This window comes from Channa argus, chromosome 5 (genome assembly GCF_033026475.1).
Source record: "Channa argus isolate prfri chromosome 5, Channa argus male v1.0, whole genome shotgun sequence".
Lineage (NCBI taxonomy): Eukaryota > Metazoa > Chordata > Actinopteri > Anabantiformes > Channidae > Channa > Channa argus.
The window spans coordinates 22177192-22198963 of NC_090201.1; the positions used below are offsets into that span (position 1 = coordinate 22177192).

Sequence of the window (21772 nt, forward strand, 5' to 3'; positions counted from 1 at the left end):
CCCGCTTACATATCAGTTTTTATCAAACAAGACAATGGAAAGCAGGGCGAATACTTGTTATTTTATTAGTAAAACTAGATAAAATATTATTTTTTCTGTAGCTTGAGTAATTTTCTAGTTTGAGGAATTGCTTGTGCACGTGTATGTGCATGGATTCCAGCTGCTGACAAGCAAATGTTAAGGACACAGAATGTAAAAATAGGTGAAATATGACTTACATTTGAGAAGCAGCAAATGTTTCGAATGTTTGAGTGAAAAATGATGATCAAATTCATCATCACACTTTAACCTTCACGTCCATTTATTAGCCATTGTGGTGTTTTCAGCCAGATGACGTGATCGTCATTAATAGTTGAGTTTCTCAGTTCACGACAGCTGGGAAAACGTTTTAAATGTGTTTATTTGATCGTGTGATTTGAACAAAAGTTAATAAATCAGATTGCAGCTAAGATATATTTTTTGAGGGGGGATGGGGTCACCTGCTGTTTGCAAGATGAAACCTTGGAACTTAAGTTCATCAAAGCTGTCAATGATTTGGAAGCTGAGAGAAATTCAAATTTAATCATTGATTACTCCGCTAATTGTATTCTATCTAGTCATTTTAACATTTGAAAGATTTACATTTTAATTTCTGCAATGTCTTTTTCTGGTGATCTTGCCAAAACCTTAATATATTCTGAATACAACATCAAACAGTGTCTTTGCCCTAAAATAGACTTAAATAATGAAATAATTAGCAAATCTATATTTAATAGGAGTAATTGTTAAATTGACTTGGTTTTATTATTGATGTGTTTTTTAGGAGGTGCTGCCTGCTAATGCAACAAGGAAACAGCTGTATTTATATTAAAGCTTGGAGTTTCCACTTTGCTGATTTAACGGCAGCCTACATCACTGATGATGTTTCCTCTTAGTGGATCTCATCAGAAAACAGCCAGAGGAGTTTTCATTCATGAGAACAACAACAGAGGCTTTGTGTGTTGGTGTGTGTGTAGCTGCACTTTTAGCAGCTGCACCGTCTTTGAATGACTCACTCCATTTCGCCCACTGAGATTCCTGACCAGTATCGGCTTCTCTTTGTGCAGGGCTCAAAATGTGGGCACACTTTGATTCCAGCAGCTGAACCGGGGGCTTCAATAACCACCCTGTCCACACTGCTGCCGATTTAAAAAAGATTTTTATTGATTACAAACAAACTGGGATGGAGAGCACGGAATCTTTTACTGTCAGAATGTTGGTTTTACCCATCAACTGCACTGTTTTGAGAGGTTTTGAGAAGGTTCCACCATCCGACACAAGCATTCACACCTGTGAGCTACTACTCCTGACCAACTCCACTAATGCAGTCAAGAATTACATGTCTAGCTCAAGAGCTTTACAGCAGTGAACCCTTGTATGTAAATTTTTTTGACCAATTATCAATTAAAACCTCCATCAGGACACCAACAGCAGTAAAGTAAAGCCCTAGTCTAGTGACTGAAACAAGGGTGAAATATTAACTCCTAAAAGCAGTGCCGGATTCTGGTCCATCTCTCACTAAATTGCTCCACCACAACAATGAAAAACCCAAACGGGAAACCAGACTCAATTATAAGATTGTGTGTTGTATTAGAGGACTAAGACCAGACCTGCTTCCTTATCCTTCACAGTGGTCGTACATTACGCTGAGGTCAAATAGAGCGAGCCCCTCAGGGGAAAATGTGATTAGATGATACCCAGATGGCACATACTAGGTAGATGAGAATCTGTCCTTGTGGATGAGCAACTTGCTCCCTTTGAGTCTCCCATGACTTTTAAGGATTTATGCAGAGCTTTGGCTGTTTGTCCTCAAATGTCTTGCAGTACATATAATTTCATTATAATTTAAATCTTTGTGTAAATCATTATTAAAGATTCATTTAAACAGCACATTTTTTTATTTACCCTTGCAAAAATTTTGGCTCAGCTGAAAAAACACACACTCCTCAGCTCTGACATGTGGCATCTGTAAATCTCTATTGATTGAGAGAGTGCAGCATTGCTGACCTGATACTCTGTCTCATTCCTGTCTGTCCCCTACAGAATAGCCTTTACCACCTGTGTGACTGTCTCCTCTTTCTGTCCTTCCTGTATACTTTTATCTTTGTGATGAGCAACTCTCTATCTTCCTTCTGTCTGTTTTTATTTTTGGTATCGCTTCTCTCTGACTAACTGCAAAGGAATGTGTGTAATAAGGAAGAGCCCTCTGTCTCCACCCTTCTTCACTGATAGCTAATCATTGATGGCCTAATAGGTCTCCCGGGATATGTCAAAGTTCAGGGTGTGTGTGCGTGTGTATGCGTAGAAAAAGCAAGCTGGACTGCAGGATGTGTCATGGTCGCAGGTGAGCAGAGACGCTCTTTGACGCTCGGTCTCAGGTGTCAGTTCTCCTTGGAGCTGTCAGAAATTACGTGGAGTGTCGAGGACTGAGCGGCCACACAGAGGACAGACCAGGTTTAGTAACTACGCTGATCTGTAGTGACATGTTTCCTTTTAGACCGCTACAGCTATGAGCTTTTCATTCCGAATAAATTCGTTTCTGAGCTGTTTTCTCATTGTGTTTTTATTAGATGACATTTGACAGATGATAGACACTGACTTGTACTAATAAATGTTTTTCTGAGTTTGTGTGTGTGTTGGTGTGTGTGAGTGAGTGTATGTGTATTTAAGTGATTTTTTTTAAAAATAGATTGTGGTCTAAAAAAGCTGATAACTGCTTAGATTAAGCTCACATTGACATTAATTAGTCAGTATAAAGGCTGTAGCTGTTAAAAATAGGCTCATCATTTAAACCTGCTTGTGTCCAGAGATTCTGTATTATTGATGATCCATGAATATTGTAGGGTAACAGAACTGACTTTCAGCTATTGCTCTGCCTGGCTGCTTTACTTTAGAAAACTTGTTTTTGGCTGCCTGAAATGTTTGTGTGTGTTTTTCTACATGTCTTTGAGCTTCAGAGCATTTTCAAGCAGTGTCCCTGTCAGCCATTCATTTTTCAACCGACAAAATTCACTACTACAGCTACCAACCTTCACGGCCAGCTATCAACCAATGCTGTGAGAGCAACTCGGGGTTAAGTGCCTTTCATGGAGGCTCCCGCAATAGTAATAAAACAACTGTTGAGGGGAGCGAGAGCTGTTCAGAGTCTCTGTGCTCATTCAGATTTTATTTACCTGCAGCGCTTGTGTTTACAGCAGAGACGTAGGCTGGAAATCCAGGAACTGTTGCAGGGCTGGAATTGTTTATTGGGGCCCGTCAGTGGTGATATTAGTATGTGTGAAAACTGGAGACAAGTGTATTAAGATTATATTTTAAATGAACCCACATGTTGCTTTTTTTACTTATAGACACACATCCTCAAGCTGAAACACACACTGTATATTAGAGCAGCTCACCTCTGTTGAAGCCTTTGTTTTATAATCTAATAGTCTTGGCAGTGGCGTGAGATTACATCAAACCTTGAGTTCTCTGCATGAGTCAAGTTGGTCATCTCATCTACCTGTTTGCAAGCCAGTGTGAATTATTGATAAATGCATCCCAGCACAGACAGGACTGAAAGAGTTAGTTGCCTAAATCTGAGGGTAACGGCAGCAACACAGTTTGCCCTGAGGAGAGTTGTACGGCAAGTGTTTGTGCTCAGAGGTCAGCTCCAATTAGAGGCAAACGTGTGAGGGTTTATGAAGATGTTATCGACAGTGGAAACCGTTAATTGAGCTTTGTCCTATTAAGTGACTTCAAACAGAACAGTGATGCTACTATTTGAATGTCAAGGCACATTACAGGAGGTTTATTTGTTTTCTTGTTTTTCCTTCAAGTGTAACCTAAACTTTTCCTCAACTATTTTGGAAAATGCCAGCAGTCTGTGTTTTGTTTTTTGTTCCTGTTGTCTTCTATCTGAGATTCTTTATGATGAATGAACTGAAACAGAGTTCACCATTGGTTCACTTCTGTAAATTACAGCTTTTTTGGTGGAAGTTTTACGAATTAATCTACCAACAAAAAAGAATCGAAGCAAGTTTTATATATTTCACATTATTTCATCAATTGTTACTTTCGAGTATTAGTATTATATAAAGTAGTATTATATGATGAGCTTTTAATACCAAGACATTGGTTTCTTTGAATGCCTTAGTCTGACAGTTTATCTAAAGATATTTGTTTTTTAACGTTTGTCAATGAGTCAAATCCATTATGCAATCATTCTCCTTCGGACTTCTCTCTGAGCACGCAGTCAGTATTTAATATTGAGTGAACTTTGGTACTTTGGACAAGGTTTTGTGAAGAAAACAAGACCAAAATATTGCTAAATTACAAATCTGACCAGCTGTCAATGCAGCAGTTGTCACTATTTTAATCAAAGCTGACAAGGTATTGAGGAGTAACCCCCAACCTTTCCCCCTGGTTAAAGGTTAAGGTTGGGCGTTCTGGAGGTCCCACACCATTGAGGTCATAAATATTGATTTGACTCAGTCCCTCGCAACAATTAATTCAAGCAATTTCCCATCAAATTCTTTGTGAACTTGCAAATTATTTGTAAAAACACTGCAAAAAGCATTGAGGATTTTGAGAAAAGCTTTTATGAAATCAGGCAGTTTTTGGCTGCAACAATCACAAAAAACAGTGTGAAATTTGTGATTAACTGATTAATGTAAGTATGGTCTGCTGTAGCACTAAGCAATACCCACTGCATTCATCCTCAACTGGACAACTGATGCACTGTGGATGAATATTTGAATTTATCGGTGTATTATTTGTTTTGCTATAGAAGAACTATGAGGCTGCATTATTTCAGGGTTTAAAATGCAAATATAGAGAATTCTTCCACCAGCTGAGATTTGATACCTTCTTAAACCTTAGTGACAGATGAACATGGCTAAGGCTGTTTATTCTCTTGCTGATTGTAACCAGAATTGTACTGTATTAGATTCCCAAAACATACTTATACATGAAGAAAGAGGCCGTGGCTGTTATGAGGTCCCCCCCCCTCTTTTTTGCATTTTGCAAGGCACCTGACGTTTAAGATCCTGGTTGTGCTTTAAATAATGTTGCTGAGGAGCAGGCAGGTGTAAATGTGGTAGGGATGACTTTGGCTCAGTATCTACTGACTTCATGCTTAACTGGAACATTTGTGATCAACATATTTATGGGTTAATTTAAGCCTGATTTTTTAGCCCAATACACAGCCACTGTAGCTTTACTTTTGTTCTGAGCTGTCTAATTATTAATCATTTTATTGCTGCCTTGTCACCGGCGTGGACCTGCTCTCTGGCCTTTATGCAAATTCACAATCGCTTACGTATTCAGTATTTATCGTAGAGGCACCTTCACCCTTCATATACTGAACCTGATATGTCATAGTCTCCCATTTCATAGTTTCCACCCTGCATGTCTTTTACTGGGGCCTATTGATTTGAGGGGGACTGAAATAATGTGTTCATATTAGGATGAAATAGCAAACATAAATTAGTTAAATTCTAAAAACTGAGCTCTCTAAAAACATTTCAACCTTTTTCAAATGTATAACTGAAAACTTCAGTTGATCATTTTATAGAAGTGAGGTTTTATAAAACAGGATACACCCAGGATCTGTGTGGCATTTATTTAAATGTATCATCAGACAAGTGAGGAGTGGCATCTCTCTATGACATGTGAGTCAGAAAGGTTATTAGAACACACATATAATCTGAGACCAGCTGCATCTCTTACATACCAGCCTGATGCACCAGAGCCCGTGATGCAGTTTTCTGACCAAAATCAGAGCTTTAGCCACTCCTTGTATTTATCTTTACAACATGACAGGTTGTCGTTTTGGTTTCATGTCTGGCAAGAACATTTTTGTGCACTTGATCTTACTTTTTACAGCTCTAGGTAGGGTGCTACTTTGTTTGGACCAACTATCTGCTGTAAAGCATTTCCATGTTTCACCTGAGACTCTGTACCTGTGTTCTTTCAGTTTGTGGATTGTGGATGAATTCAAGACTCTCATGACAGGGACGCAACAGGACTGAAACCTGTTGACTAGCAGAGCTCACAGCTCACCTGCCTGCATGACACCTGTTGTTGGACAAGCCGCCCGACCTTTGAACAATGAAGCCAAAAGCCAAAAGCTCATTATAAGTATTATGGAGAGTGAAAACAGCGAGATTCTGTGATATTGGTATGGACAATTTGTCTTTAAATTCATACCCATAGTCACTGTCTGTACCCAAATCAAGACTCAAAACTAGTGTGGACACACTGCTGTATCTGTACTCTGGTTTTTCTGGGGGCTTCTCCCAGAATTGTGGTAAGAAGAAAAATAGTTTAGCTGTATGTTTCCCGGGATTACGTATTAATGTTGTGAACAAGAAGAAGAAGCAAGATGATGGATGGATATTTGCTGCTTGAATAGGATCATTAAAATTCTTATTTATTGGCATAGTATTCTGAAACCAAACAAAGCTGCAGTATCTCCTGTGCTGTTAATGAAAACAGCAGCCCACCTTTACTCTCTCGCTGTCTCCTCTTTGGCTTGCTGCTCTATCTGAGCCATTCAAGCAAATCACCACAGGATTATCTCTCACTCATTGAGAAACACACACACACACACACACACACACACACACACCCTACACAGTAATCCCGGCAGGAGGATCTCAGTTCACACATTAGAGTGACTGTGTTCTCTTCTCCTGCTCTGTACGCTGACGCTTCATCGCTCAGTCAGTCAGAGAGGACAGCGCTGAGCAGAAATACACAAGCAGGAGAGGAGGTGGAGGAGGAGAGGGGCTGCCTGCTGGAGGAGCCCACGTGTCTCTTTTCTCCTAGCTGTAGCCTTAGCCTCTGTTAGTGGAGAGCTGCGGGTAAGCTTTTGTTGCTTTTGTGCAGGGCTGTGTTCTCCCTATGTGTGTGTATGTGTGTGCCCGTGTGTGTGTGTGTGTGTGTGTGTGCTGAGGGCCTTTGTCTAGGGGTTTGACTCTCCTCACGTGTTGATGCTGCGGGCTTGCCGGTGCTGGGAGTTGTGTTGCTTTTTGATGCCTGTGCACCTGTGAAGGTCTTTCCCGATGCCTGTTTGTCAGGTGCTGTGGCTGCAGGTTGTTTTCTGGACGACAGCTGGTAAAGAATGAAGAATGAATGAAAAGCGATGTGATGATGACTAAGCCTCAGACAGTGCTGCTGATGTTTGTTTTGGATGTTTGGGTAGGTATTGTGTCTCCTTCTACAACTGTACTATAAATTAGAAATACAGTCAGGTTCGTGTCATCATTTTTTTTTCACTTTTTATCTGGACTTGTCAGCTTTAATAAAAAGTAACTGGTCGTTTTCCTTCATCCGCATTTATACGAGGAAGGCAAAGGGCTATCCTGAACAAAAGCCCCCTCTCGGCATGCTGCTAATGGATTAACCAAGCATGATAAGTACCCACTTCCCTTCCTCGCGCTGCATTCGGTAAGGCGTTTGTTTCGCCTAAAGCTGTTGAGTTAAATCATTATGGAAATTCAGTTTGATAATCTGAAATTAGGATTTTTTTTATAGACTCTGCCCACTACCCTCTCTCATTTCGTCTGCCCTTCATTGTCAGAAGCTTTTCTCCATCCATTGGTCCACGATTGACCCAAATACCCATGCAGATCCAACCCCTCCCACTGACCTATGAAAACACATCACAGCTCCTTCTCTTTCTATTGTCTATCTTCATGAAAACATTTAATTTTTTTGTTAATTAAATGAATATGCTGTGGCTATTGTATGTGCAGCAAAATGCTTCAGTGTACAGCACCAAATCTGCGTCTTAATGAAATGTAGTTGAATGCTTACAGTTACACGAGAACACCAGTGTCATGTGTTTGTTAGACATGAAGCTACAGCCAGCAGCAGGAAATAGCCCGGTTAACATTAAGATTAAGCAAACTTGATGTTTAGGGCTGTTGGTAGGTGGATGTTTTTTATGTTTTAGCTGTTTACCACTATTTCCAGCCTTTATGAACAAGCTGAGCTGATCAGCTGCTGACTCATGTTTAGCCAACAGACATGTTGGTATTAATCTTCTCATCTCTGCAAGGCGGAAAATATGAAACGTTTATATTCACATGGAAAAATGGTCATTCTTCAGCGGTTAGTTGGCTCATCTTTCTGCAAACTGTGGTCGTTTGTTGAAGCACTCTGGCAGAAATAACCCAACCACATATCCCAGCGCATCAGCACATAACAAATATTTCTGTTGTTCTCACAGTCACATCATCTATTTATTGATATTTTGTATTCCAGCAGGGGCTCGTTGAAACCCATTTGGAGCTGCAGCTGGCATTTCATTACACTGATAACACAATTGTCAAATAACGCTTCCCATTTTATGTTTGACATTCAGTTCTTTTGCATCTTCACTTTGCATCTTTTCTTGGCCTGCATTCCTGTCTGTTGCTTGGTGGTTTTTGTTGTTGTTACAAACTTTAAAGAATTGGTGGGAAATGTGGAAAAGCAACTTAGATTCTGTAATCCTTCCTAAGACATTTCAATTCTGTGTTAAGATTAGAGGAGGTTTAGGGTATAAAAGCCGTCACTGTCCTCACAGCAGAAACACTTAAAAATACTGCTGACATTATAATGGCCAATTTAATTGGCTTTTCTATTGGATCCTATGCATGTTTATTGGTAGTAACATGTTTCTGTCTGTCATTTTAACAACAGTGTTTCTACTTCCTTTATTCTGACACTGATCTAAAGACGTTGGAAGATCAGAGAGTTTGCACGAGTTATTAACTACTGTAAATGTTTTTAAATTAAGTAATTAGGTTTTACTTAATTACTGATTTTCTCTACCACCTCTGGTACTGTCTTACAAAAGTATCTGTCGTTTGTTCCTAAACAGGCTTAAATGTGCAAAAACTCCAACATTGTCCAAGATTGTACAACAGAGCTGGGTTTTTTTTGTTCCTCCTGCCTCAATGACATTGTTACAGTATGTTCATCTGAACATGACTGTGAGCTGGGATCTGATTAGGAGCATGACTGTACAGTATACAGACAGTACATGTAACATGTGTATTTCATGTACTATTTATACATACATGCTGTGTGAACGTGGAACAGTGTAATGCTGAGCGGTTTGGGCTGTGAACCGAACCAGAACCTATGCTGAGCAGCAACACTAGGTTAAGGTTAGCATGTATAACATCTGTTTATAACATCTTCATCGCTCGGTGGTGGGCGGCCTCTCTGAGCCACTGCCGCCCTCTAAACACCGGAGACTTGAAGGTGATTACGTATAATTCACTTCCTTCCTAATTTCTGTTTGTAGGTTGTGGCGTAATAATTCATCCCTTTACAGACATGTGAAAGCCCTCTGTTAGGTTGGTTGAGCAGTGAAGACAAATCGGAGGTCTTTTATTTTCCTTTAGTGAAGTTGGTGCAGGGCATTGACAGCCACCCGTCCTGCACATAGAGAATGAGACGACCTATTTCATACACAAAATTGCCCAAAATGTGCTAATTTTGCATCTCTTTGTTGCCTTTTGGTCCTGTAAATCCCACTGTAGCCATTTTGCATCCCTTTGTGATAGTTTTGCATCCCTGTGTGGTTGTTTTGTGTCTTCAGTGTCTATTTAAGGGTAGATATGTCTTATTCCTCTCACTTTGGAAGTAATTTCTAGCCCCAATTTAAGCCATTTCAGCACAGCTATTAATTACTGCAGCAGCGTAATGTGGCCCAGCGAGGCCTTGGGATAACATTGTTTGACTAAAATGACGGACAATTACTCTGCAATTAGGCTACAGTGCTCTGACAGAGCCTTTCTGAGTCCAGGGCACTGAAAATTAATAGATACTCATTACATTTATTGACTTAAGTCATCACAGGAGCTGGGAGAGTGAAGCAGCCGGAAGCAGTCTGGCTACAAAGGTGATTGCTATCTGATATCATTGCATAGAAAGAGCTGTGTAAAATAACACTTTCCGCTGATGAACTTTTGATTTTCCTTTGTTGATCATAATTTTAACGTGTCATTTTCGTTCGGCTTTTTGTACAAATTTGTCACTGTGCTCATTCTGTGTTATTATCTAACATCGGTTGGTTTTATGGAAGCTTGTTGTAAGTGTGTACCAGTAGTTAATCGGGCAAAATGCTGAATTTGATATTATTTTTCCATTTTATGTCATCGTGGTTCATTCATGAAGATGTTATCTTGGGCAAAGGAATATTATCAGACATTCAGGGGCGACTGTAGGTCAGTTGCTAGATAGACACTGAACTCAAGTTGCACCTTGAGGGCTTTGTTTGACAGCTTCCGTCATCTGTGTGTATGTGTGTGTGTTTGCGCGCGCGTGTGTGTGTGAGAGAAGCAACATTGTAAAGCACTTTGGATAAAAGCACAATATAAGAGGACCAGTCCTCACTGCCGACACTTTATAGATTCATTTACCAATTACAAAATAATTAGCTGTTCCACCCAGAGCTGAAAGACTTTTTAATTGGGTGACACAAAATTAATTGGCAGCTATTTGGCTCTTTCTCACCGTGTAGATTTTTTGCTTTTCTGTGTTTAACACTATTATAAACAGTTTTGAGCTTGTAACAGACATTCTTTGCTGATTTTAGACATTTTTAGATCAGATGATTAACTGTGTAATTAAGAATTAAACATAAAATATTGGCAGTTATTAGGGTCATACTGTGTTTGTTCTTTAAAATGCAGCTTTCATTTAAATACATGTTTCATGTGCCTTCTCTGATTACATACGTTCTTTGGATCCACTTTGAAAAACATTGCAGAACATTTGTTGATATGAAATAAGGCCACAAAACTAATGAAACAATACACGTAATGCTGGATGCTGTTAAATTAGACAGCAACATTATTTTCTTGATATTATCACAGCCACAGTGTTTAGCTACATTGTCTGGAATCTGTGACTAGATTTAAAAGCACCAGCTCACTGTCTCTGTGTTTACACTCATTTTTACTCCTTTCACAGTGCACGAGGAGCGTTACTCTGCTGCAGACCACCACAGCCTGAAGCCACTCTGCCAAATCTGCAACCATGTCTGGAGCCTTTGACGAGTCCGCCATCCTGCAGGAGACCACAGACAGTTTCTGGGAGGTGAGACAACAGAGAAGTAGGCTTTGAGATGTTCATGTTAACTGGGAATTGACAGTCTATTAATGAACTCACACCCAACCAGATTTGTTTGAGATGTAGGCAGACATACTGTGTAAATCAGTGGACAGCACCAGACCTTCAACCAGCATAGATCTGTTTACCTATTTAACTATTATTAACTTTTTATCACTTACTCAATGTTCTGTTATGCAACTGTTAAAATCATAAATCAACAGTGAGCTCATTTTTCTTCACCTCTGCTACTGCTGTTATCGGTGTCAGTGTTGATAGCATTTACCATCCACCCACCTGCTTACTGGCTGTTTCTGGACAAGCCGGTTATGAAGTTACTAAATTAAACATTTGGGTTGAGCTGTACTGACTCTTCCTGTCTTGAATTAAATCATAGGAACAACAGACAAACTTTCATCACATACATTTGGAAATTTTATACAATCTGCTATCTGTGCCAATCGGTAGTTCCTTTAGATATTAGAAGTTAATCACGTCACATCTCATGGCATTTGCAGGTCTTGAACAATCTTAAAAACCAAAGGGTCCCTGATAAAAAGTGCTTTGACTTCATTAAAAAGCCAAATATGTGATTTACAAGCGCCTACAATTATTTCCCTTGCCCACCAACACTAACATAAGTCAGGGGACATTTTACGTGTTTTAAACAAGCTGTCTTAATGTGCAGTTACATTCATTGGTTTTATTTTGAATTGATAATATAGGTCTAGGTCATGTTATCTTATTACTTTTTTAGTTAATCTACTGCTAAAAATGAGACGATTTATAAGAAATTAGCCTAAAATCTTAAATCTAAATTGGTTAACTTTTGCTTGACCAGAAGTATAAACTCCCAGCTATTCAACATACTATCACATAGGACACAGAAAAATCCCTACAAATCAAACATGCAGCAACATGACAATCAAATATTATCTGCACTATTGTACTTCCATTTAGTGTTTTTGTCACTACAGAGGTTTAGATTTAGTATCCTTTTCCTCTTAGACTCAGCTGCGTTTTATCCTTATCATGTCTCTGCAGGCAGGCAGTGTGTTCAGGAATCAGCTGGAGCAGCAAAGGTGTCTGCTTCCAGCACACAGTCACTCTATCACAGTCACTCGCTGCATTAAAGTTGAACTGCGGCAGTGCTGCCTGCTGATTGCTGAGCCAGCTGGCTGCAGCGGAAGCCCAGGGCTTGCTTGAAATGCAATCATTTGTCCCCGACTGCCCTTATTTAGTCCATATTTAAGATGCGTTGAGTGTCATTTTTCAGAAATAAAGGATATATGTTGTTCTGTATTTCTCTGTCATAAGCATGTGAAATTAGTGGGGTCAGCTGGAGTTTGAGTGTCTCACTCTTTCTCTGTCTCTGGGCAAAGCCTCCACAGATCCGGCATCTGTGGAGGGTTGTTAATCACATAACATTAACCCCTGCTTTCATTGCATAACTCCACACACAGCAGCAGAGGTCTCCTGATGCTGTGCACTTTGTGTTTATTCTATGAATCACCTGCAGACTGAGGGGAGTCTTGAATAAAGCAGACTTGACTAAACAGTGGTAATCGTTCATCAGCATCAGGCAACCAAATTTAGTTTTTTATTTATTTACTTTTATTAGTAGATAGTTCACGATCCTTTACTTTGCAATAAAAGAATAATCAAATTTCCCAGTATGTCCACCTATACCTCTATTAAGTATATTTAATTGAATATGTTTAAAAGGGGGCCTGGTGGCCCAGTGGTAGAGCATTGGGTTGGGATGCAGAAGGCAGCGGCTTTAAATCCCACCTCTGCTAACTTGGGATGTTTTTGTGTTAGGTTGGAAACTACAAGCGCACAGTGAAGCGGATTGATGATGGTCACCGGCTCTGCAACGACCTCATGAACTGCATCCAGGAACGTGCCAAAATTGAGAAAGCTTACTCACAGCAACTGACTGAGTGGTCCAAAAGGTGGAGACAGCTGGTAGACAAAGGTGAGCCGCATTTGTGAAGCTTGGTATTTGTTTGTTTCATTGTTTTACTCACCCTTCGCCCTCCCCGTCCCCAACCAGGGCCTCAGTATGGTACGGTGGAACGAGCCTGGATGGCAGTGATGACGGAGGCAGAAAAGGTGAGCGAGCTTCACCAGGAAGTGAAAAACAATCTGATCAACGAGGACTTTGAGAAGGTGAAGAACTGGCAGAAAGACTCGTACCACAAACAGATGATGGGGGGATTCAAGGAAACCAAAGAGGCAGATGAGGGCTTCAGGAAGGCCCAGAAGCCCTGGGCTAAAAAGCTTAAAGAGGTGAGAGAAGCTGGCTTTTTCTTTTTTTTACTGATTAATCTGTGGGTGACAGAGTGAACATTTTGTCTTTAAACAAACAGACTCAATTCACAGATGTTACAAAAAATGTATAAGTTTGTTTTGTTGGCAGATGTTTGGAATGTATACTGTATGGATGGGATTTGTGGCACTGACCGTTTCGAAAAATTTTATTTGTTATTTTTAAGAACATGTGCTGCTGTTCAGTTTCCTACATATAATTGTTTTGTGACATGAACCCAACAAATATAAATTTGTTCAAGTTTAGTTCATCTTAGCAATATATACAAATATATTATATATACTCTTTGTGTTTGAGTCTTCTGAACACCACCAGCAAAGTTATTTTAATGAAACTTTCTCTCACAAATTTGCATGTTGCTGATCTCATCTTCATCCTCTAGCTCGAGGCTGCCAAAAAGTCGTACCACATGGCTTGCAAAGAGGAGAAGCTGGCGTCCACCAGAGAGGCCAACAGCAAGGGAGAGACCTCTGTGACAGCTGACCAGCAGAAGAAACTCCAAGAGAAAGTGGACAAGTGCAAACAGGATTCACAGAAGGTGAAAACATCAGCTGTTGCAGCTCTAACAGGCCTTGTAGGATCTTCATTAAGCGAAAGCTTTTTTCCCACAAGGCAAATCATCTGGCAGAGTGTTATGAAGACAGAATGGCTAGAGTCAGAGTAGCATTGTTAACATGAGCCACACATCACTCTCTACACAGTATGTGTCTCCTTCCCTAATTCATCATCAGCTGCTCTGTAGTGAAGTGGACCCTGATCTTCTTTGCCTGAATCTCTCTTGTGCTCGATTCCCTATTTGTTGTCCTTTCAGGGCTAATAAGAGTCACATTTGACCCCAGAAATAAAACACAGGATCACATGGACAAGAGAATTGCCATCAAAACATTATTCATCACTTCATTAATTTGTCACTTGTGTTTGTGTCACAACATAGGCAAAGGAGAAGTATGAGAAGGCTCTGGATGAGCTGAGCAAGTGCACCCCGAATTACATGGAAAACATGGAGCAGGTCTTTGACCAATGCCAGCAGTTTGAAGAGAAGAGGCTGAGTTTCCTCAGGGAGGTGCTGTTGGATGTGAAACGCCACCTCAACCTCACAGAGACCCAAAGGTTTGACTGCCTTAAAACAGTTAATATGACAGACACGTTTATCAGCTGATCGTTTGCCGCCCGCTAAATCTCTGCTCTGTTTTCACAGCTATGCTACGGTATACAGAGAACTTGAACGCACCATAATGTCAGCGAGCCCTCAAGAAGATCTGAAGTGGTTCAGCAACAGCAATGGCCCTGGCATGCATATGAACTGGCCCCAGTTTGAGGTATTTCTTGAAGGGTAAAGGTACATTGGCATGTTGTCAGAGAGGTGTGGTATATGCTACACAGAAATATATTTACTGTTCATGATACCCAATGAAGATTGTGCAAAGTTGACAGTAGAATGAGGCAGTGTCTTTACCTTCCTCGTTTTGTCCTGATTTGTTTCACCTGTTCCCCCGTCCTTTTATACCCTGCTCCCCCGTCCTTTTATACCCTGCTCTCCCCAGTGTTCTCTGAGTTTGTATTATGTGTTAGTACTCTGTCTGCATTTGTCACAAGTTTGTGTCCTGCCTGATCCCTGTCTGGACTCTGTTAAGGTTTTTGGTCTATGGTTTGGTCTCTCCTTGTTATGTGGTTTTGTTATTCCTTGTTATGTGGTTTTGTTATTCCTTGTTATGTGGTTTTGTTATTCCTAGTTATGTGGTTTGGTTATTTCTCGTTATAGTGGTTTGGTTCTCCTTTGTAAGGTTTTTATTTTATTTATTTACTTCACCCTGTTCCCTGTATTAGTTACCCCTGTTAATTTACCCTCTTACCTGTGTATTAGAATTAAGTTCTAGTCTGGTCCCTGAATGTACCCTACCTTTTGTTAGTCTTGTATGTGTGCACCCCGTTGTTTGAATAGCTGTTTTAGTCTGTCGGTTACCCTGTATGTGTTTTAGTTTGTTGTTTTGTTACCTTTAGTTCAGTAAGTTCTTCACCCTCCTCCTGTGGGGTCGTTTTTAGTTGTTAACCCTCCTGTTTTTTTTAAATAAATACCCTTTATTTATACCTCCTCTTGCCGTCTCCTTACTTGGGTCCTTGCTAAAATACTTATACTAACCGTAACATGTCCAGCTTCAATGAGAATTTGTATAATTTGAAATGAGCCTCAACAAAATGCAGCACGCTGAGTGATTGTTACGATTACATCTACTGTGCAGCGCTGCAAACATAACCACGTTTTGTCTGGTGCTATGCAGGAGTACAACCCAGACCTGGCCCACAACATTACTAAGAAAGAAAAGTCAAAGAAAAGCAGTGATGGAGTCACGCTGACAAACGTCACAACAGCTGTAGACCAGGCTCAAGCTGGAGACCGGGGAAGGTAAATCTGATAAATTTAAAATTTTTTATTCAGTTACTGGGTAAATGTTAACGCTATTATCACAACTAAAACTGTCAGTATCATTGTGCCTATAATAGAAAAAGCGGTAGTAATACTAGTAGCATTAGTAAATGAGGAGCCATTTTTTTGTTATATAGAGGTTAATTTTGTGCTGAAATGTGCGGCCTTTAGTGTCAGCAGCTACGAAAAGAACCAGGTGTCCACAGAGTGGTCGGACGAGGACCAGACGGCCCCAAATTCAGGGAACGACACCAACGGTGGGTCGAATCCCTTCGATGACGATGTGGGCAAAGGTGTGAGAGTTAGAGCGCTGTACGACTACGAAGGCCAAGAGCAGGACGAGCTGAGCTTCAGAGCAGGTGAGCGCCACACCTGGTAGCTACTGGAATGACTCCTGCAGACAGAGGGGACTAGCTCAGTGGTGGAGCATTTGACTGCAGCTCAAGAGGTGCTCAGTTCAAATCTGCAGTGTTGTTCCTCCTTTTTGACTAACTTGCCATTTTGCTTGGTTTGTACCTCACTAGCTAGTCGCTTTTGGTAAAAGAATCGGACACATGACTAAATGTAATGCAACCACAGGGTCACTGTCGATTCTAATGATTTAGCTTTTGACAACACAGTGAATCCCTGATGACTCAGTTATGACTCAGCCTCAAACAGTTTCACTAATAATTGCACGTTTGCCATCTACACTTGCTGCTGCTGCACTGTTAGTGTGGTACATAATGTCAATGTAATATTCCTCAGAACTGTTAACAGTTTGGTTTCCCGCATCCTGTGAGCTCACCAAACCAAATTAGTAATCATGTTAAAATGGCGATGACGTTTTCAATCTATGAATTGGTGATTACATAAATAATACCATTGTCATTTTATGAACAACATAAGCAAATGTAGCTGGTCTGACAGTCAATCTGCACTTGCAATTAACAAAAGTTTTGTAGATAAGATACTAAATGAGGGGTATAAATACCCATACTGATCATCAGGGTTGGGCAATATCAGAACATACTAAATATCTTATTAGATAACATAAACTTTGCCGTATAATTGTTATCAAAGTAGCTGTCCTAATGTTACCCTGGGGTTGTACTAAGTCACTGTGGTAGATACTACTTTCTACAGTACTTCTTAATCAATAGGCACAACTGCTTTATTTAGCTTAATGCCAGCATCGACAGACTATTCCATTTTCATGAGATTCCAGCAAACAATTATTTTTTTATTTATTCATTTGCTTTTTGATTGAATGTCAACAAACAGCTAATGATGCCGGTCCATGGAGACATCTGGATCTTAAAATGACTGCAAATCTTAAAAAGAACTCTTGATCTCTTTTCAGATAATCAGTTAATTGCTTAACTGTTCTCAGTTTTAGTAGATTATGTTGAAGGAAAAGTTGATCCTTTTGCCCATGTAGCTTGGCCCTGCTGGTGAATTCTCGTGTGCTCCAAACACGTACCTTTATGTTTCTTGAAATTTGCTCTGTTTTCTTCTATCCCTGTCAAGGGGACGAGTTGACGAAGCTGGAGGAGGAGGATGAGCAGGGCTGGTGCAAAGGTCGTCTAGACAATGGCCAGCTGGGTCTTTACCCGGCCAATTATGTGGAGCCGATCTAACTGTTCCAGGTGAGGACGCTTGACGCTCATCATGGGACAAGCCCAGACTGAACCGTCCAGTCATGACTGCACATTGCCAGAGACTTCAAAGCAAAGCTTCCACTTCCTGTTGGGCACAGTGAGCTGTCTTCATCTCAGCACTCATCACGGACAAAGACTGTACTGAAACATCGCCTCCAGATACTGCAACTGAAGCAAAACATCATAGTCTATTTTGTGTGTAGCTGTGTTCGATTTCAGTTGTGATGCTAACATGCCATACAGTGTGTTGTCTCATCATAATATCGGTATGATATCAGTTGTGCCTGGATAGTGAGAATGAGCTGTGCATTTCATGTATATATTTCAATTTTTTTACTGTCTGGATGCTTGTACAGTTTTTTTTTTCTCATGGAATACAATGTCATTGTTATTTGTGAAATATTTACAAGTTTAGCTCTGAAGGGGTAGTTCAAGACTTGAATGCGCTTATTTGTGCTTATTTCTGACATGCGAAGATTTATACCACTCACATGTCTGTGTGATGAACATGATGTATAGCTATGGAGAGGTTAGATTAGCTTATCCTACAGTATGAACACTGGCTCTGTCTGAAAGCAACTAAATGCACCTACTACTGCCTCTGAAGCTTTCTGTTATTTAATGTAGCTTGGACAATAGTTGGAACAGTGGCTGTGACATGAAGGCAATTAAGACACTTGATGCAGGGAAATGAGGCAATTTTTGGCCGTATCAGAAACGTGGTGAACCTGATGTTGAGCTGGCGCACGTGACTCACAAATAAATCTCAGTGTGATTTGTGATGAAATGGTAACCAATGCTAGCTTGTGTGTCCCAAAGAGAGCAGAGAGTTGTGGAGGTGAACCTGAGAGCAACTGATGGCTCATAGCATTACATAGACATTTATCCAGGTCAGTTTCGAGATGGAGTAAAGATGCACGGTAAAAGGGCACTGATTGCAGAATGGTTAGTGTGTACGCTGAATAATGAAACCGGGTTTGAGACCACAGGAGGACATGTCTTATAAACAGGCAAAAATGTCCACAATATATGTATTTATAATAGTACACAGTAGAATGAGAATTACCTCTGGGACGCCAAAGGGGACAGGCGTTTGCAGTCAAGACGTAAAGTTGACTAAGACAGTAACAGTATCTTGCTTTTATTTAAATATTTTTTTAATGTAATTGTTTTAATTTAGCTCGACCTCATTTTTTTATCTCTTACCTCACGACTGCTCTTTTATTGAGTTACTTTAATTTTACTCTGGTACCCTCTTTGTAGCTTGACTTTTAAAAAGTGCACTACAAAAAGTGGAGCACTTTTATACAGTTGTATATTATTAAAAGGATGTTGGTTCTGGAGGTTGTGTAGATATGTCAGCTTAGTATAAAGTGGGCTGAAAGTGTGAAATTAAAATACCTTTTGTAACTCGAGCCAATTTAGAATCGGCAGTTAACCTAACTGCATGTGTTTAAACTGTGGGAGGAAACCGGAGCCAACCCACAGATTAGCTGACAGGAAAGACTTTTATTTTTATTATGGTGTCACACCTGACTCATAGATAAGAGCATTTTGTTTCCTTTAAAATTAGATCTTCTTCCCTCCAACAGCCTTAGTTTCGCAGCAGACGCCAAGAATTAGTTACAGCAACTGTAAAATGTCTATTTTTGCAACAGACTATAGATAAGAGACCGAGCCAGGCTGTTTCCTAGTGCTTCCTGGTTTTATGCTAAGCTAAGCTAACCAGCAACTGGTTCTCCTCATCTGACTCCCTGCAAAAAAGCAGAACTCCTAGAATTTCAAATTATTACTTTAATTGATTGAATTGTTTTTCGGGGAGAGTATGTCACACAATTGGCATTTTGAAATGAAAGAAAGCTCACCATTAGTAAATGAAACACAGACACCGTCTCTCTGAACACGGCTTCTTTCTGAAATGGAAATAATGTACTTTCCCAAACACTGAAAGCGCTGTTTACATTAATCTCTGCTGCCCACCCCCCACCCTCACCCCCAACAACGTGCCTGTTATAGCTGTTACCTTTCATTCGCTTCCTCCTCCTGTTTTTGTCTCTGCGCGTGTTAATAATTCACACACCGTGAACAAAACCTTCATGGAAATTCAAACTTTCAGCTGTTTTGTATGGAGATTAGCTTCGTATGCCATCAGCTTCCTGCTCTTACCTCTGTGATTATGTGCATGCTGATGTTCACACACCGTTTACTGCTCTGAACTAAACCTCTTCCAGTGCATGGTCTCAGTTTGTTTCCACCTTCCATTATTTACATGTCATTAATTAAATTTGATAGAGAAAATTCTGTTGATTTAAAGTGCATAACACTGTCAGTCATTATCACGTGTAGCCAACATGTACTAAAAAATGGGCTGTTCATGTTTTTAAAGTTAAATGCTTGGTTTTAATCTGAGAAAACAAAATTAAACCTTATGCAAACCACAATTAGGAGGGCATGTGGCAGTGCATGTTATATTAGATTGTTGTGTTCTCCTGCTAACTGCAGGTGTTGGTGTATACTACACCCTCATGGATGAGGAAGACTGGTGTTCCCTTACTTGTGCAGTTACAGAAAGCTGCGACGTGAAAAGCAGAAAGAGGATCTGTCTCTGAAATATTGATGAGACATTTGCCTTTTCTGGTGCAAGAAAGATGTTCAATTTTAGAGGATCCTGGGGGGAAATGTCTCTCGTTATGTGTTTACCCTGCTGTATGCTTTTTTAAAAGTGTTGCTCCTTGTAAGCCCTTAATTCAGAGTGGTGAAATAGATTTTGCCTTACAGAAATATCTCCTGAATCTAAAGACTCTAAATTGACAGACAGCTTGCTCACAGAGAATCTGACTCCACCTTATCCAGCTCACTTTACACCAACACTGCCCGCAGGCCCTCTTTGTCTAACTGAACATCATGCTAAGTAATACGCTTTCCTGTCCTAACTGTCTTAACATGCCTGTATTCGAAACAACAATGAGGACTGTGTACTGCAAAAGTGTGTAAAAGCAGATGTGTGCAACGCTACAACTGTGGCATTCACTGTGATATGCTGAAGGATTGTCCTGTGTATTCTGTCAATTTGCTCAAGCTGGAAACCTGGATCTGCAGTGTGGAGGAAAGCGTTTTAAAAGACTAGAGGGCTTCCTCTTTTTTTTTTTTTTTTTTTTTTTAGCATAGTGCTGTAATTTACAAACTGTAGTGCCTGTTTATCTGCATAAGCAAAAAATAAAAGATGTCATGAGAAAACTTTGGGGCACAAATGAGAGTCTGTGAGTCTGAGATGAAGACGTGGAGAATTTAAAGATGTATTAAGTCACACGTGTCTGCAATTTATGAATGAGGGATCCACACAAAGTTGGGCCTGCTGCAATGTGTTCAATAATTTATAAATTGATGTAATATAGTTGGTGGAAGTAGAATTCAGATCCCTACGTTATTAGCATTTCAGAAATACATCATTGGAAGTAAAAGACCTGCATTAAATGTTGCTAAACTATAAGAAGCAAAGCATTATCAGCACAGTGTACTCACAATGCAGAAATATGGGCCTCATAATAATATTAGTTCATTTTTGGTGATGTATTTATAGATAAGTGCCATTTTACTGTTGCAGTTTGTGGAGGTGGAATTAATTAAACTAATTCATGTTCTGGTGGGTAGTTAAATCGATAACAGCAATTCAGATTTTAAAAGCTCATCCTAGATTTTCTCTGTGCGTTCATAATTTGTGCCTTAAGTGCCTCAAATGCAATTTTATTAAATGGACTACACTATAAATGTTACTGTTGCTGATTTCTAAACAAAATCAAAATGGGATTAAGAGTAAATAATATTATATATTAATAATATAACCCATAAAATGTGCAATGAAAGTTGTTTGTGTAATTCATTTCTCTTTTTTTCTCCTTCCTTGGTCATTATTTGACTTCAGGGATGGTAAAAGTACTTGTTCTACAGAAACTATGTAAAAAAGACTAAGGATTAATAGCTAAATATAATAATGTATGTAATGGTGAAAATGTAAAAAACAACGACAATTTAAAATTGTTTATTTTTCTTATCAGACATCAACAACCTCAGCAGCTCCACTCTGCAAACTTGAGGCATCTCGATTCTTGACTGCTTTTAGGGGGAATTGAGGTAAATAAGTTTATAAATATGACAATTTTAAACCAGTTTCCAAATGTGGTCCCTTTAAATAAGCCTGAAGTGAGTATTTAAGTGTGACCTTTAATCCCATTTACAGTATGAAAGACTGAAAAAAAGGTTTAACGCCTC

General features: G+C 39.8%; 1 protein-coding gene across 1 annotated transcript; it reads left to right on the forward strand.

The window, feature by feature from the left end:
* The first annotated feature begins 2312 nt into the window (after positions 1-2312).
* Positions 2313-17860, forward strand: pacsin1b (protein kinase C and casein kinase substrate in neurons 1b). The gene is made up of 10 exons (XM_067505625.1): positions 2313-2472; positions 10969-11094; positions 12928-13084; positions 13163-13398; positions 13821-13976; positions 14373-14548; positions 14637-14757; positions 15718-15842; positions 16035-16222; positions 17373-17860. The coding sequence occupies exons 2-10, from the start codon at positions 11035-11037 to the stop codon at positions 17480-17482; spliced, it is 1329 nt and encodes a 442-aa protein (XP_067361726.1). The 5' UTR covers positions 2313-2472; positions 10969-11034; the 3' UTR covers positions 17483-17860.
* Positions 17861-21772: the final 3912 nt, after the last annotated feature.

Coding starts and splice junctions, on each gene's coding strand:
- pacsin1b (XM_067505625.1), top strand. CDS start 11,035: ATGTCTGGAGCCTTTGACGAGTCCGCCATCCTGCAGGAGACCACAGAC. Junction 13,977..14,372: donor GCAAACAGGATTCACAGAAG/GTGAAAACATCA, acceptor GTCACAACATAG/GCAAAGGAGAAGTATGAGAA. Junction 16,223..17,372: donor CGAGCTGAGCTTCAGAGCAG/GTGAGCGCCACA, acceptor ATCCCTGTCAAG/GGGACGAGTTGACGAAGCTG.